Raw genomic sequence first — 17,140 nt, forward strand, 5'->3', positions numbered from 1 at the left:
CTGACAATCTCATAAAAAGTCTCCCACAATGTGCAAAATAATACATTATCTCCCCTTTGGATAAAAAAACTCACAACTGCAATTTTGACAATTTCATACTTCAGCAGCGTCTTCAAGTTGAAATTGTCATACGGTGTCAGCTTTAGGACATCATCAAAATTTTTTAAAACCTCTACAGTTTAAACATAACCTATCCTCCTGGTTTATGCAGCAAGCAAACTCTTTTGTACTGCAACAACATCTACTGCATACTCACTATACTGCTTCTACTTTAAATGGTCACAGAAAATATATCATGTGGTCAATGTGTAAATAAATAGGGGTTATCAAAAGCCCACGTTCATGATATATGTATAAACATAAAAATACGTATCACATCCTGACACCTAGCCAATTTCAGTATCTTAAGTAGTATTCTTTAGATATTATGCCAAACATGCAGAACAGTTCCATATCTGTTTGCATTTTAGTACTCTAGGGTTTCAACCATAGAAAAAGAATGAGAGTAGAACAGACAATGAACATGACAATTGTTCTCAGTTGTTATGGTGACAACATCTGTCAGTAGGGCCATAAATTGTCACACTCGCTAGTTTGAGGACGCTGTTTTGGCCCATTCTTACAACTATTTTCCTTATTAAACAGAAAAATACAACTGTACATCAATCCAGGTGTCTCTCTTTCACTGAACTAAGGCTAATGTTAGCTTAACTGCCTTGTTAACGCATTGTGAAACACACTTCATTCAAACTTGACAGAAACTAACTAAAAGTCACTAAACTGTCTGTTAGTCTTGTTAGTCATCTAGTAAGTTAGTTCACTGTTCCAGCAAACACCAACTCTGGTTTGGTGGGAAAAAAAAATAAAATAAAAAATTGGCATCTAGTGGAGAAGACTGCAACCAGCTTAGAGTTCTCCACTGTGCTAAGCGTGAACTCACAGTTAAGATTCCATCAGTTTTCATTGTTCAGAAAGTTTTTACTGGGAACTGAATTAACTGTAGAGGTCTCTTCCTCTCCAAAACAAACAAACCAGGTGATTAAAACTGGTAAAAAAAAAAACAATACAAAGCAGTTTCATGTTACAAATCAGTGTTTCTCCAATGCTTTTTGGCACACTGCAGATGTGCCACTATCCTCGCACCTTTTCCCTGATAACTGAAGATCCAGACTTTCAAGAAGTTTTTTCCAGGAGCCAAATTATCCGCAGAGGTCGCTTCCTCTTCAAAACAAACAGACCCAGTAACTTAAACCGATAAAAACAATGAGTAAAAAAGTTTTACATTTAAAAAAAAAAATCTGTGTTTCTTCGATACTCTTGTCACAGATGGGCTGCTTACTACAGTGGCTGATGTGAAAAGGCATATGGCCCTGTCTAGAGCCAGTGTTTGGTTTCTCTGCTCTAGGCGACTGTAGAAACATGGCGGTGCAACATGGACTTCAAGTATAAATGGCTCATTCATAGGTAACAAGGTAGCCCGTCTCTCGCCCAGTGTCAGCTGGGATAAGCTCTAGCCCACCCTGTGGCCCTTAACAGGATAAGCAGTATGGGTAATGAATGAAATTAATAAAATGAATGAATGAATGCTTATTTGAAAAGGTACTACTCCACTGCTCATCTGGTTGTGAGCCCATAAACCTCACCTCAGTGATTTCAGGACTTGGCGCCGGTCGTTTTGTATATACAGAAGTTAGCCTACCAAAACGGCTGCATTGTCAACGCTCTGACCATCCTGCTATGTTGATTTTAATGGAAATGTCTGTTCTATTCTTATTCTATTTGGTTTTAACCATTAACAAAACAATTATTTGGATAAGTCCTTAATGGTTCGACACATTCAATGATTCCCTTAATCTGTACCACCATGAGTTTTACTTTGCTGTCATCTCCCAGTGTCTAGTGTTACATCACGCAGTGCTCACTTCCTCTCTTTTTTTGTGCTGTGTCAGAGGAGAGGTCCTTCAGAAAGATGTGAAAAATAGGGAATAGTTTATTTTCACTAATTTAATTTTCTATAGAAGTGGGACCAATGTAGATACGAGTCATAAGAGTAATTCTTCTGATCATATATTTCACTTCCTTCATGGTTATCTCAACTGTAGTTGATTATTATAGAAATAGAACCAAAATCTTTTTAGGCAGAGATCTCTGAAGCAAGATCTTATCAAATGGGAGTCTGCAGCCTAATGTGTATCAATTTAGGGCTCCTTAACACGAAAAAGGTTGAGAACCACTGTATTAGACCAAAAAAACAAAAGAAAACAAAACTGCTCCTTAAACCACTCCAAAAACAACAACATTCAAGCAAAGGGACCAAAAACATGTGGTTGTGAATCCCACATTGATGAATGACTAGAAGAAGAGATGAACTTTGATGAGGATAGTACTTTACTCTCCCATCCCATTGTTTTTCATCCCTCCATTAGGACAGGAAGGTCATGACTTGTGGATACACCATGGGATAGTGGTGATGTTATTTCCCTCAGGAAACCCCTTTGTCAAGGTCTCCGTCGCCATGCCAGCAGCAGATCACACCACTCGCTGCCGGAGAGTCTCCTCCTGGATGCTTCTACTGCCTGTTACGTCGCAGTTTCCTGGCAGCAAGGGAGAGAGCTCTGAAAACAGATCAATAATTTTACGTTATTGAATTATTATTGGGGGTTTTGTGTACAGATGTATGAAGTCAGTTCAGGTTTATTAATGTGGCCTGAAGACTTTATGATCTGTACAGCCTCTGTCTTCAGGGAAATTTGTAGCTGGAGCATAAAGACTAGAAACAGGGGAAAACAGCTTGCCTGGCTCAGTCTAATGTTGACAAACATTGTCTACCAGTACGTCTAAAGCTCACTTAAAAAACAACAACAACAACAACAACAACAACAACAAAAGTGTAAAAATGACAACGATTTTTTTTCCCCGCTGTAACGTGAGAGTGATATCGACCTATTCATCTAACTTTGTAAGAGAGTGGAAAAGCTCGTTTTTGTGACTCTTTGAAAACCTACAAATAAAAGAGAACAATCAAGTATTTTTTAAGGATATAAGATCATTTCTTTTTCCAAAAATCTAAATAATCACCACTCCCCACTGGGAGCAGAACCCTCAAAGTCAAACACTGAAAGTAAAACTTAATTCTATCATATGTTGTGCTGTCAAACAGTACTGTTTGCATTCTGGAAAATGACAAGCATGCTCAGGAAACAGGTTCTGTTGGGTTGAGGTAATTGCCACTGTTGCTCTTTGCTGGCTGCCTCCCCCACCTTATCCTCCCCCTTTGACTCTCTGTTTCCTGTCTTTTCTCATCCTTCCCTTCAACTTTCCTGCAAACAAAAAGTTGTAAAACTACAAGAAGACACAAGATTAGCATATGTCTTTAAGCACACTTGAACTCATACTAGTTTTTTAAGGTGGCACAGTTTAAAAGTAATAAACTACAGATGGTTACAACCTCATACAGACTTTAGACCATCTGTGAGATTAATAAAAAGATAGATTTATGGCTGGAATGAATTGATAATAATAAAACTAACAGTACATTAAAAGGACATAAATTTCATACCCATTAAACTGATGTCAAGTTAATATACACAAAATCAAGTTCATGGTTTAAATTGCACAATAATATTAAGTAAACCAAATTTGTATCTCGTTTCATGTTTTGAAAACCTTAAATCACTTTAAAGGACGTGTATATGAAAAGACAATATAATGTTATCAAAAAAGAACTATGCCAAACCTTTTTTCTCAATTTAAAATGTGATTTTTAATCCCTCATAAAATACTCTCTGTGCTCACCTTTCATCTCAGTTTCAATCTTGCTGTCGTTATCTGCGGCTGATTTCGGACGGTTGCAGCTATTCTTTGCTGCTCCAACGTTGGCTGCTGTGGAGCTGGCGGCAGAGTCGGTTGCTTTCGTCTTGACTTGATCCTGTTTCCCTGCAGCACCGGAAGATTTATTCGCATCCACACTGTCCATCTTCACCAGGCAGAGGGTCTGCAGAAGACCCATGGCATCAAAGTTTTCTCCAGAGCAATCGCCACGTCTCCTCAACAACTCCAACACCTACAGTCACAAAACATATGGAATTAACAGATTTGTTTAAAAAAGGGATGGCTGAAAATAATTCTGTATGTTTTAAACTACTAAAACTTAAATTTGTACATTACTACTATTTACACTATTGTGTTATAGTGTATGCCCCACTTTTTTGGTTGTCACATTGAGAGACACAGTATATAGCCTAGCAAAAAAATAAGATTAAAACTAAGTCACATAATTGTAGGACCTAGAAAGAAAAGAAGAAGAGAATTATCTTTCACCTGATCAGAGGTGGGTTGTGTCTGAAATCAGTCCCAGTATCCTCGTTCACTCCTTCCCAAATAATTGATTCAAACTCAGTAGTTTACTCTATAGTGACAAGTAAACAGATTCATAAAACTAGTAGTTTTGATCTTTGGTTATGATTGGTTGAGCTGCGTTCGAAGCCCTTGTAAAATACTCTACTCAGTATTACTGCGCCAATTATCTGGCATTTAAAATGTTGTGAATTTTGATTCTTCTTGGTGAGTTAAGCATGGAGAAGTGGCTGACGAGATGGACAGTATTAAGACAGGAGATGCGCTGAAATTAACGAAAGAAATTAACAAGCTGGAAATGTAAAGAAATGAAGCTGGGACTGTTAAACAGACAACGTGGTTTGTTTGACGTTGGAGCAGTGAATAAAGTTCGCAGAGAAGGATGCGACAAAATATCCCGTCACTGAGCATTTACAAAGGCAGACTTTCAGAAAATCAAGCACACTCAGGCACTGAATCCAAACATACCTGAGGGTCTTATTAACAAAGTTTGGTTCGATGTGCAGCTGCAAATAAGATGCAGAGCCAAGGAGGGCAACTGCCGACTGAAGCCTGAATTATTCACATCTGCCTGGATGAGAATGGTCAAAAATTTGCAACGCTGTCATTCAACAAATGCACACAAAACCCACAAAGATGTCAGTGAAAGAAACAGAGATTTGGGTTTGAGCAGCCAGGGAACCCACTGTGTCCTGTTGCTTTGTTAAAGAAATTTCTCTCACTGCAGCTGCCCTATCCACTGGCCTTCTGTGTCCATCAAAGCGGACAAATGACACCAATGATCTAGGGTAAGTTAACAATGTAATTTTAGGTAGAGCCTATGGGAGTGATTTTTTTTAGCTCCATATTGCAACAGGAACTCCGTTCTGCATTGTACCTAACAACACTTAGTTCTTTTAAATCACTGTAAACCAGGGCCTCTTGTGGCTTATTGCTTAATTCTGACACTTATGAATCATCATTTTGTTTCATTACTGACAACTATAGAGACACACAACTGTTGGTTTTCATTTATAGAATGTGACACATGTGGGGATTTTTCGGCATCGTTTGCTTCGATGTGGGAATATTTGACAGCACTCTGCAGAGCATAAATTTCTCCCAAACTCAAATAAAATGGCATACACTAAATAGCTATAGTACAGCGTATAATAAATCGGGAGTGATTTCGAAAACAGCCCTGAAGACAAACACAGAATACACACTAACACACCTTGATGTATTTGTAGGACTTCAATTCGCTGAGGTTCTCCTCCAGAAACAGGATATACAGAGAGAGATCATCCAATTGGCCACCAGGGGTGGGCAGCACGCTCACAGTGGGCAGTGACTGGTAGGTTTCCAGGAAGCGGGCGTATCCATGGCAGAAGAGGGGACGGAGACTGGCATAGATCACCACAGGAATCAGCGCTATGAACAAGACCAAGTTGACCATGCTGGAAACAAACAGTTTAAGAAACAGACTGAAGTTTGATATGCAGAGAGGAAGTATGGCCAGAACTCCTCATAAAATGTAGTGATTTAAACTGAATCAAAACATTTTTGTGAGAAAACATATGAAGTTTCTCTGGAAGATGTTACAAAGTCACATGACAAAAACCAAGGAATTAACTGGAAAAGGGAACCATTATAAAGGTGGACACGATCTGTACAGACAAATACCTCAGCAAAGAGAAGACTCCCACAGCGATGAGCTTACACTGCACTTTGTCGGGGACGCCTGGGTCAGAGGCAAGCAGGCCAACACGCAGTGTGCAGCCAAACTCATCTGTGACGGAGGCCAAGCGGAGGTAGTAGCCCAGGTAGATGCAGGCACAAAGGAGGGTGATGAGAGTCAGGCCGCGACACAGCAGGTAGTAAAATAGCATCGACCGTGAGCAGCGCTTGGTCATCAGAAACTTCTCCACCAGCGGGTAATTGAAACAGCCCTCGGTGGGGTCGCTGGGTCATGAGAATAGAGGAGCAGAGAAAGAACACTGAAGAATTAAAAAGTGATTTCACTGGTTAACTTAATAACTATGGCAAGATCAAGAGATCACTTGATATTTAGTCGGCATTAAGTAGGAATAATCCTGGTCCGTCTGCTGGAAAATGCTACATGTAGCATCTTTAAAATGAGGCACAAGTAAATATTTCATCCTCCCCAGAAGTCCCTGTCTCTGAAACACATCAGCATATTTATCAACTTGGATTTTAAATGGTAGTTCCCTGTTCTATTGTATTTTAAATGTAGCAGTGAGATAAATCATTTTCTAATTTCTAAATCAAAGTTAGAGATTTAATAAAGTTAATAATAAAGTTTATTTACTTTATTAATCCCCATGAGGAGAAATGCAATGTTGTCACTCTTGCTTGTCAATTACACACAGGTCCGAAAGACACACACATGCACAAACAGGACCTATATATGCACAAAGTGGAGAGATGTCAGAGTGAGGGGGCTGCCCTTGGTGAGGCGCCCCGAGCGGTTGGGGGTTCAGTGCCTTGCTCAAGGGCGCCTCGGTGGTGCCCAGGAGGTGAACTGGCCCCTCTCCAGCCACCAGTCCACGCTCCATATTTTGGTCCGGACGGGGACTCGAGCAGGTGACCCTCCGGTTCCCAACCCAAGTCCCTATGGACTGAGCTGCTGCCGCCCCAACAAATTATAGGTTCTCATGATTAACAATGAACTGAAAGGCCTGCATAGCGATACAGCCACACATTATTAAACACACACTCCACAGGCATTTGTGGATAAGCAAACTGCTAGCACTTACTAACTTAACTTGCTCATTAGACACTCCAGCCATCAACGGGCTGCATACGTCCACTGCCAATAGACCAGACAGGCATATATGGGTACTTTGCGGGGGATAGAAAACCGAAGATCCTACTGATGTCAATGCAATTTGACGTGTGTTTGGATTACAATTTTGACACGTGTGTGTATTTTTTTTCTTGTTAAACAAACGTTTGTTTTGTCTAGTAATTATTTTTGGCCTAATGTAATGAATATATTTCTCTTGGGGTTTTTATGAACACCTTTTAAACAAAAGCCAAAACAATGTATATTCAACATTTTTCAAAAACATTCTGTTAATTCCAAACCATTTCCAGGCCTGGAGAAGAGTTTTATAATAACATAACTCTTCTAGGTATGTGATGACCGTGGGAACGCTGTAAGGGCACACAGATGGGAGCATCTCAAACTCTGAGTGTAATGGATGTGAGGTATCTGTAATTATATATTTACCTTTCCTGTGTACAGCACTGTCAAATATATTGCAGAGGTGTTTCTGTGATTTGCCAATCACTTTCCGTGCAATGTTAACAATCTTGGAGAGCTTGTTTTTGCTCTTTTCACTCAAGTTGTTGACCGGACGGTACTGTTCATTTTTTTTTAAAAGTGGGGAAAAGACACCAGCGAATCTCCAAAATAATGTCACTGTATGAACCTGGAAACTTTTGTAAAAGTTCACCAGTGTGTAGAAGGTCAGTAACAATCCCAGTGTCCTGTCACAAGATTCAAATAATCAGTGCTATTTACACTGTGCCAGCTGTGTATAAAATAAGCAGGATATTTGAGAGCTATGAATATGTGCTTTTGTCAAAAAGTTGGGGCCAGAATTGAGTTAGAGATAATTGCTGGTAATAAGCTGGTTTTGAGAATCAGCATAGCAAGGGACCACATGTCATATATTTCACAACTGCACTGACTGGTTTCTTTCTGCGATGCAAAATCTGAAGCAAACTGACAGCAACCAGTTTTCTCTGCAAATTTGAGTGGACTTCAGGTGTCCTACTGTACCTGTCTGGGGTGAGCAGTCCTGAGGTGGCCATGCGTTTGGCCAGAGTCACAGCGCGGTTATAACACCGGTCCAGCTCCTCCATGATGAAGCCGAGGTCTGACTGCAGGAGGGGTGCAGCAGAAAACCTCCAGAACAACGCCGGAGTGTACATCAACACAGCCACCAGCAAGAGAATGTAGGGAAAGAACTGCAGAGAGGAGACGCAATGGTACATCAAATTATTAGCAATAACATTCCTACTTATACGGTTGACATGAGAGATGCGAACACAGCCAGACAAAAATCCAAGTCTCTATCAAAGCCAAGTAATCACTGTTCTATCTTTAGCAGACATGCACACAATCTTTACTGCAGTAATGATCACTGTTTCCCTTTGGTTTTACAATGATTTTTAAGATGAGAAATTTGGTTCAGCTGTTGGGCAGTGTTTTACTTCAATTTGACTGTTTCCAACATGGGAGCCGGGTCACAAGCTTTCTCATTTAACAGGTAACAATACGCTATAATATGTTTCTGAAAATTCCTGCATGTCACTACATAACATTTTTATGTAGTATAGAAATATTTTATGTAGTGTAGAATATTGTTCCATTTAAAAAATGCAGTAAAATTTAACAGTAGTGTGGCATAGCATAGGTATAGAAACTTTGGAATTCATGATCCAACACGTTAAATCACACTGTCACAACATTATTGTTCTCTTTTTCCAACATATCAGATTCAAACTCTTCTTAAACAGAATTCCATATTATTGGCAGACATGGACGGAGAGACAGAACGTGGGAAGAAAATGAAGAAATGAACATAATGGCAGGCATGGCACCAGGATTTTTCTCTCCTGGGGCTAAGGGGGCGCTTGACCGATATGTGGGGGTGCTAAGAAATTGATTTTCATGACTTCAGTTACTTTATAAGGAGGTTCTTGTTTTTTCAATAAAAGCAGCTATGATACACAACACAAGCATGTTCAATATAAAAGTGGTTTTAACTGAATTTGGCCAAAGAATATCCAACAAAGTAGTTAAGCCTAATACAAGTGACCACAAGGCAATGGCAAAAATGTTTCACGTGCAAAGGTGACAGATTCAGCACCGGACAGTGCCCATGCGCTTGCCAATAACCAGACAATACATCCAAAATGCGACAGCAAGTGTATTTATTCCATATACATAATTAATATGAATATTCCAGCCATTTGTAATCCTCATACCATCTACGATTGAAGTAGTGATCCTGCTGTCCAACTTTCGTGGCTGGATAACGCCGAAGAAGAGGCCGCCATGGTTTATCAACAGGTGACTGGCTTAAATCAGAGGGAGCGGTGTCTGTGTCAGCAGTGCAGCTAACGGGGTTGTAGAACAGCTAGCAGCAATGGACTGCTCTGGAGCTCCTTCAGGTCCTGGCTCAGGAGTTCCTCTCTCAGATTCATTTTTCGAAACTCCCTCTTCTTATTTGTCCCACTGGGAAACTGAGACTGGGTCTTGGTCTTCATTTTCTACCTGCACTCTTTTTTTCTTGATCACAAAACTATCCATTGCAACGGACTGTAGGCTAGCTAGCCTTAGCCTAACGCGCGAGTATAAACCAAAGACTCCCCCCTCCTCTCCCCTCTTACACACACATACACTCACACACACACACACACACACACACACACACACACACACACACACACACACACACACACAGGTTATGGTATACCAATCAATGGGGTACAGGCGCAGCACAAACATGCAAGTGGGGATTGCATTGGAACAGAATGGCTACTTGTGAACTTCTTAATGTTTTTTAACTTAAAAATATATATTATAAAATATAAAATAAAATGCTTGAGGGGCTTAACTGGGGCTACACAGATTTTTGACAGGGCTATAGCACCCCCTAGCCCCGGTGTAGCGCCGTCCCTGCATGATGGTAAATAAAACTTGATGCACTGACGCGTATTAAAGCTACATTTACATCAACAGATAGAGATAGAAATTTGCCAATATGTTACAGTGAGTGGAAGATTATCCACGTAGATTACTGCAACAATTAATGTCATTACATGCAACAAAGATTTCAGGACTTTTCCAAAACTTTCCATGATTACAATAATACTTATTCCATGACTTTCCTGAGAAATTAGATTGTGAAATTCCATGGCTTTTTCAGATTTTCTTTGACTGTGGGAACCCTACGTCAATGCTGCTGCTAATACAGTAAGATCAGTTTAGGAATGTAGGGACACACACCCATGAATGCACTCTTAGCTTCTCCCTAGCCAACAAAATCTTCATAAATATATTCTCAACCACACCCTCAAATCACAAAACAAGAACTGCATGTGCAAGATTGAAATTTTACCTATTGCACTACTTTCAGTTAAATACATCATGCAAGGAAACGCCACATTACAGAGAAAACTCACATTATAATGATTTTAAACAAAACAACGTCGTAACTTACTGCTGTGTTTAAAAAATCCTGTACTCTCGGTTTTAACCAGGTTAAACAACTGGTTCTTGTTAAACGCTAACTTTTTTGGTTTTTGAAAGAAAATTTAAGGTGGCCTTTTATGAAACCATGCAGCATGGCATATTTTTTTAATACCTGTACTATTACTTCATGACATGATGACTCATATTTTAATGAGTCTGTTTGTTCCAGCAGCCTACACCTGCCTTACTGTTCTGCTAGAAGGTGCTTTAAAGCATTTTTACATGTGTGTGGACTTGTTTTAATCATCAAACAAATGCCTAACAATTTCACATTTGAATAACCTTAGCAACTGTAACCCTGTATATGTGTGTAGGTGTGTGTGTACCTTGTGCAGCCACAGAGGTAGAGTGTGTGTATGTACAGATGCCCAGCAATACGAATCGACATAAGCAGCCTGTCTCCAGGAGAAGTTAGTAGGAGCAAAACAGCTGATCTGAGTACCTGAGAGAAACACATAGACAGAAAAAGACACACAAAAACTTGAGAGTAAGTTACTGGAGTAAGAGTGAAAACTTTATTTTTACTATTCTAACTCAAAAAAATGAAAAATAAGTTAGGTGGTTCATTAGCAGTAAACCGGTCCTTTGGGACTTAGTTTGGGAACCAGAGGGTCACTGATTCAAGTCCCTATACAAAGCAAATATGGATTGTGGACTGGTAGCTGGAGAGGTGCCAGTTCATGCTCCTGGGCACTACTGAGGTGCCCTTGAGCAAGGCACAGAACCCCCAGCTGCTTGGGGCGACTGTACAAGGGCAGCCCCCCTTGCTCTGAAATTTCTCCATTAATGCATGTATGTAGGTCCTGTTTGTGCGTGTGTGTATTTTGGGCCTGTGTGTGTGTAATCTGTAAAAAAAATTTGAACCTTTTAAAAGGTATGCAAAAGGTTCAAATTTCGTGTAACGATGGATTTACCCTTTTTTCCCCTCAAGATATCTTTTGTATTCATATCATTTCTTCAGTGTGTGCTGCTTTGTGGCTGTTAACATTGCAGATCTCTCTATAATTCCCCTCTTCATTGTTAGCTGATATGTTCTGTGCTTGACATTTCAGGTCTGTGGTTTAATCTAGAGCACATCAAGCTGCCCTGTCTAACTATGCTGAATCCAAATGTCCACACTTCACCACACTTGCAGACTAGCTGACGTGTTCCTGAGAAGTCTGTGAGTCACAGAATGTTGCATAAATACGTAGAAGCATAGGCTGTGCAGTGTGATGCTAAATATCTAGGCTAGAAATCTGACTGATAAACAACAAAAGAAGGTCTTCCAATGAATGTAATAGCAACCCAGTTCAGTTAGTCAAAGTCATTATTTTTTAAACATTTCTGTATTTAAATGTGTGCTGCCTATATGTTGTATACAAATTTAATTTGTTCAGTCACAAAAAAACCTATATATGGGATTTATATCTTGTTATCTGCAGGGACAGATGAGCAGACAGTATTCATCAACTTGTGTGAGGAATATGACAACAATGATCATCATGTATAATTGTAGTTGTTGCATGAACATTTCCAAGGCAACAAGTGAAACAGACTTAAGGACTGTCTGTCAGCAGCTTGCAGTCTCTAACCATCACAGACTTTATGTGATGACAGTGAACATGTCACAGTACGTACGAATGAAGTCTGCGAGGGCTCAGTCCACAAGTCCAGAGATGGACATTTGGATTCAGCCATGATCAGCCTTCAGTTAGCCTTGGTGTGAACCTGAATCTGCAGTTTAGCTTTACTTCAGCCAGGTTTTCATAGCCTCCCTCCTAAGATAACCCTGCAGTCTAGACCTAAAATAGACTAGATCTAGTCTTGACTCTAGCCCTGGCTCTATATTCTCACTTACCTACTGAGACTTCTTGAGCAAAGGCTAGAGAGATAAGGAGGAGGGGCAGGCCCACTGCCACACAGGTCACCATCTTGTCCACCGCTAGCTCAGTTCGGACATTGCGGTACTTAGCCTGGTTCGGGTCCTTCAGCAGAAAATCGCTGAACACATACTCTGTAGCCACATGAGCGATGGCCATCTCTCCTCTCTTCTGTTACCTGCAGCACATGATCAGATATTTTGATTAGCTCACGCATTCCTTCTCCCACTCTGTCTTGAGCTGTTTTTGCCTTTTTGCCAGGCAAATGTCATTTGTGGAATGCAAAGCAAGGCATCAGGTAAACAATGTGTGGTTACTTGACAAATAGTCTGGTTAAGTACTGAGTTAATCACAAGATTATGTCTGCTGGCTTTTGCTCTTGTGGTTTGGTTTCAAGTTTATATAATCATTTACTTGGGGTAAATACTGATGTGTTGCTGGTAATGAAAACCTGGGATAGTGAGTTTATGATTTATAGTTATCAACCTGATTGGATTACGGTCTAATCTATCATATACTTCTAAATATTCTGCACACTAATTTATTCATTTTAAGGTTATTCGTAGGGTCTATGCTATGCCTTACATATGTTATAAATGCATCTAGTTACTTCTTATAATTATACTTTTTGCTGTATTAATGCTCCAGGGACATTTTTACAAATGTTTTTGGAACTGCCCTCTTATTGCTATGTCATGGCAATTTTTAGCCGATCTGCTTGGAGAGTCAGCAAACAAGACTGAATAGCTTCATGCACAAGAGTTTATTCTCTATAGGAAAGGTGCAACATCAGGCTCAGAGGTCAGAGTTTGTGCCCAGAACAGTGAATACAGGGCATCTTTATACCTACACTCAGATGACAAGATGATGAGAAATCAACTGTAGCTTTCTTGGGCTTTCCTGATTTAATTATGTTCTCGTGATTACATCAGAGGAGCATACCTGATGACATCTAGTATATAACATGTTAAGTAATCGGCTGTATCCATTTGATAGTCAATGGACTGTCTTTGAAGACGAGATTAAAGTGAATGTAAATCTTCTGATGATGTCAAGTAACGACAGATGCTTACAAAAAGGGAATGCAAAGCTAACACACTTACAGACACATGGGAAGAATGAAACAAAACAAAATTTCAACCACAGCATTTTTTTTTTGGAAATTTGTTAAACATTCTTCATCAGATTTGACTGGGTTGAGCTACGATCCAAATCCATCTCGGTCTTCTAAATGAAATTTCATCTTTAACTCTTAATCAGCATAAGCTGTTGTTTGCATCCTTTATAGCTACAAAAAAGTCAATTTTACAAATGTGGTGAACTCAGAGACTCTCTTTGCCATCAAACTGGAATCTGACTTTAGCAAACTTGGAAGGTACAACAGTTAAAATAAAGCATGCCCTAAGACAATGAGGGCATGGATTGATATCATATCTACCCTTGATAATCTATAATCTTAAATGCTATGCTAAATTCCATGATAGGCAAGTACAAACAGTCCCTTATTTACCATTTCTCTCATGTATTATCTTTCTAGGGCCATGCGTATTTCCTCAAAACAAGGTTGCTGAATACAATATTTCTCACTTAACATATAATTTTATTTTATTTTTTCCCCATTTACAGAAAGCGCATAGCTTTATACTTAACTAAAACTTGTTTTTTGAATTGATAACTATTTTTGATGCAGATCTGTGGTTTCGTCTGTTTATGTTACCTCATATGGTTCATAGCTTTTTACTAGGATCCTATTCCTAACAAGCTTGAAGCTACACAAAAACAAAACAAACAATAAAACCTGAATAACCGCATTTAGTGGCCATAACAGACTGGTGGTTGTTTGCCTTATTTAACTGTGAATAATCACTGACCCGTGGTTTTAGTCATCACCACTTGGATGCAGCTCTGGTTGGTATTTCTTGTAGGAATTTCTCGAGGTTAAATGTGGTGAAACATGTGTGTTGATTTATAAAAAACAAGCATGAACAACTCGTGATGGTCTTCCCACAACATCAACAGGCTTCTTTGTTTAACAGGAGCAGGATCTTTGTATTTTGGGCTAAATACTAACCTTTTTTTTTAATATTTTTTAGAAAAGAAAACTTGATTTGAAAGCTAGATTACCTTTGAGTATCCTGCATTATTAACAAGATGAGTGTGACTAATCAGAAAATGCATGCATAAATAGACTCTACCATAGCTTTTCCGTAACATTGACTTTACTTAAAAGCGTTTCAATAACGTTAACTTATCACAGGCCGGTTGTTTTCAGAGATCGAAAGAAACTCCCGCTATTTGGTTTATATTGACGCTAGCTCATTAAAATTCACTGTAAAACGGTAAAATTAACTTAAACTTACCTTCCGACCTGCTCCCACTAACTTGCATGTGTCTATTAGCATGTCATGGCTGCAATATCACAACTTCGGCCGCAGCAAATGCAACTTCAAGGTGTTTTCCAGGAGTGGAGCTCAGTAGCGACACAGACTCATTCACTAACACAACCCTGAAAATTAGCCTTCTTCCTGTAAGACAGAAAACTTCTTCCGTCCCTCCTAAAAAAAAAGATGCCTTCAGGTGCAGATTGAGAGCTCTGATTTTCCAGTTGCAATGCTGCCTTCAAATGGAGCTCGTATGTTTGTATTTTAGGGAGTCGATTACACAATACAATGGTGATGAAGTATAATGTACTTCAGTAATTATAGATGCAGACTACACTAGCCATTGAAGGTACAGATAAAAATGCTGCATTAAAAACTGAGGTAAAAATACAGAAGTATCAACAACAACATGTGGGTTTCTTAAAGTACTCATACAGCAAAATGGCTTTTGTCAGTGTTACTCTACTATACTATTGGACACTTACTGCTGAAATATTAATATGTAGGCAGCACTTCACTGTCGTCAAGGTGGAGCTCGTTTAAAGTAATTTACATATTTTTAGTAGATGAATCAGTAACAATGGATCATATTTAATAAACGGATCATGTGTTTTGTATGTACAATCTTGATTTGAAAAGTTACTAGAGCTATTAAAAATGTTTTGGAGTAAAAAGTACGATATATGTATGCTTTTCAAGTACAAAGTAGAGGTGTAAAGTAGTATAAAATAAAAATACTCTCTGTTGCACTGCAGTAGGCCCACAGTACTTCAGTAAATTTACGTCCACTTCACCACTACACAAGAAACTCTTATAGTCATTTTGTCATTATCACGCATGAAATGTTGAAACGCAGTAATTTGCAAATCTAGGAAACCACTATTCTGGAAGAACGAACACGAACAAACCAATATCTTTTCTTTTTGTCACGGGCATAAAAACAGAGCTCTTGAGAATAAAGCCAAGTTAGTGACAGGCAAATTGTGCACTCAGCTTTCAGTGTCAAACGTTCATGTCCAGTGTGACTGTATTGCCTGTCCTGGTTTGTGTTACCTGATTTTCTCTGTTATTGTATGTATGCCCAAATCATTGCAGTTCTGTGGTCACTTCCCGGTGCTCTAAAATATTTATCCCATGCTCGTCAAGGCCAAGCTAAAAAACAACAGCCGACAAACGCAGAACAAATCACAGGCAATACAATCATGGTGAAGCTAGCTTCTTCTCTTTGTTATTGTTTGTAGTGATAATAGGTTTTGGTTCCTGTTACTGTCGGGTGGTTTGCAATCCTGCATTTCTTTTATTTCCCCCCAGTATTTTGACAACATTAATCCCCAAATATATGTTTGGCATTTAAGTGGTGCCATCCTCTGGATCCCTCTCTATTTGCCCTGCAGAACAGCTTTAAGATTTGGTAGAGAAGAAGTAACAGTCACTGTGAGCTTTTATTGGGACCAGCATTCAAAAGCAGCGATTCCCAACATGGGATTCAGGACTGCTCCATGGTGTCAGAACTTAAATTTGAAGAGTTGCGGGATAATTTACAGAGAAAGAGACGGTATAAACGCTGTTCTGTTTCAAAAAAAGAGAAACTCGAGTAAATTGTGATTTCTTCTTCTGATGAGCTGATATTTCCAACAGTCCCTAAAGGCAGCATCCTCATGGGCAGCGTGACTATCTACGCAGCATGCAGTGGACAGTAGTACCGGGGTACAGAACAGACGGGTTCATGCTTCATGTATTAATTTTCCAAATCTGTACATAAAAAAACAAATCACGATAAATACAATTTCATTGTCAGTTTGAATCCAACCTTCACACATAATAATTGTATTTTTTAATGGAGACTGGTGAAAAGTGATTATATACGAGGCCGCTCAGTCTATTTAAGAAACGTCTGAGGAATAAAAACCAAAAAACCATTTAGATATTTTTGATGTAGCTTCATCGCGTTGGATTCTGGGCATTTCTCGCTCTGCCCTCCCTGGTCCTCCCAACTTCTCGCAGCTGCGTCAAGTTTCTTAAAATATGTACAATATTACCGGAAAAAGAAAGACTCTCTGTCTAAAATAAAGGCGTGGTATGAGTATCATATAGCAAAGGTTCTTCATTGTTTTTCAGTCAGGAGCTTTTGTTAAACACAGAATATACCGGGCGGGGACAGAAACGTGTTAGAAAGTTATTAGACGTGTTAAAGATATTCACAAGATCTCAACTAGGGTTGGAACAGTTTGGGATTTTTACAGTAGGATAACCTATCAGAATATCACAGTTAC

At 39.3% G+C, this 17,140-nt stretch overlaps 1 protein-coding gene across 1 annotated transcript in view; it reads right to left on the bottom strand.

Annotated features, from left to right (window-relative positions):
- Window positions 1-15,005, bottom strand: part of LOC125888902 (pannexin-1-like) — a 16,304-nt gene extending 1,299 nt beyond the window's left edge. The window contains exons 1-8 of the mRNA XM_049576543.1: window positions 14,847-15,005; window positions 12,465-12,664; window positions 10,951-11,066; window positions 8,144-8,331; window positions 6,019-6,297; window positions 5,570-5,792; window positions 3,796-4,063; window positions 1-2,615 (exon numbers count right to left, since the gene is read on the bottom strand). The exon at window positions 1-2,615 is cut by the window's left edge and continues 1,299 nt beyond it. Of these exons, the coding sequence (XP_049432500.1) occupies window positions 2,530-2,615; window positions 3,796-4,063; window positions 5,570-5,792; window positions 6,019-6,297; window positions 8,144-8,331; window positions 10,951-11,066; window positions 12,465-12,645 (1,341 nt within the window). The 5' untranslated portion in view covers window positions 12,646-12,664; window positions 14,847-15,005 and the 3' untranslated portion in view covers window positions 1-2,529. The remainder of the gene's footprint in view (window positions 2,616-3,795; window positions 4,064-5,569; window positions 5,793-6,018; window positions 6,298-8,143; window positions 8,332-10,950; window positions 11,067-12,464; window positions 12,665-14,846) is intronic.
- Between the last annotated feature and the right edge of the window lie 2,135 nt (window positions 15,006-17,140).

This window comes from Epinephelus fuscoguttatus, linkage group LG5 (assembly GCF_011397635.1).
Source record: "Epinephelus fuscoguttatus linkage group LG5, E.fuscoguttatus.final_Chr_v1".
Classification (NCBI taxonomy): domain Eukaryota; kingdom Metazoa; phylum Chordata; class Actinopteri; order Perciformes; family Serranidae; genus Epinephelus; species Epinephelus fuscoguttatus.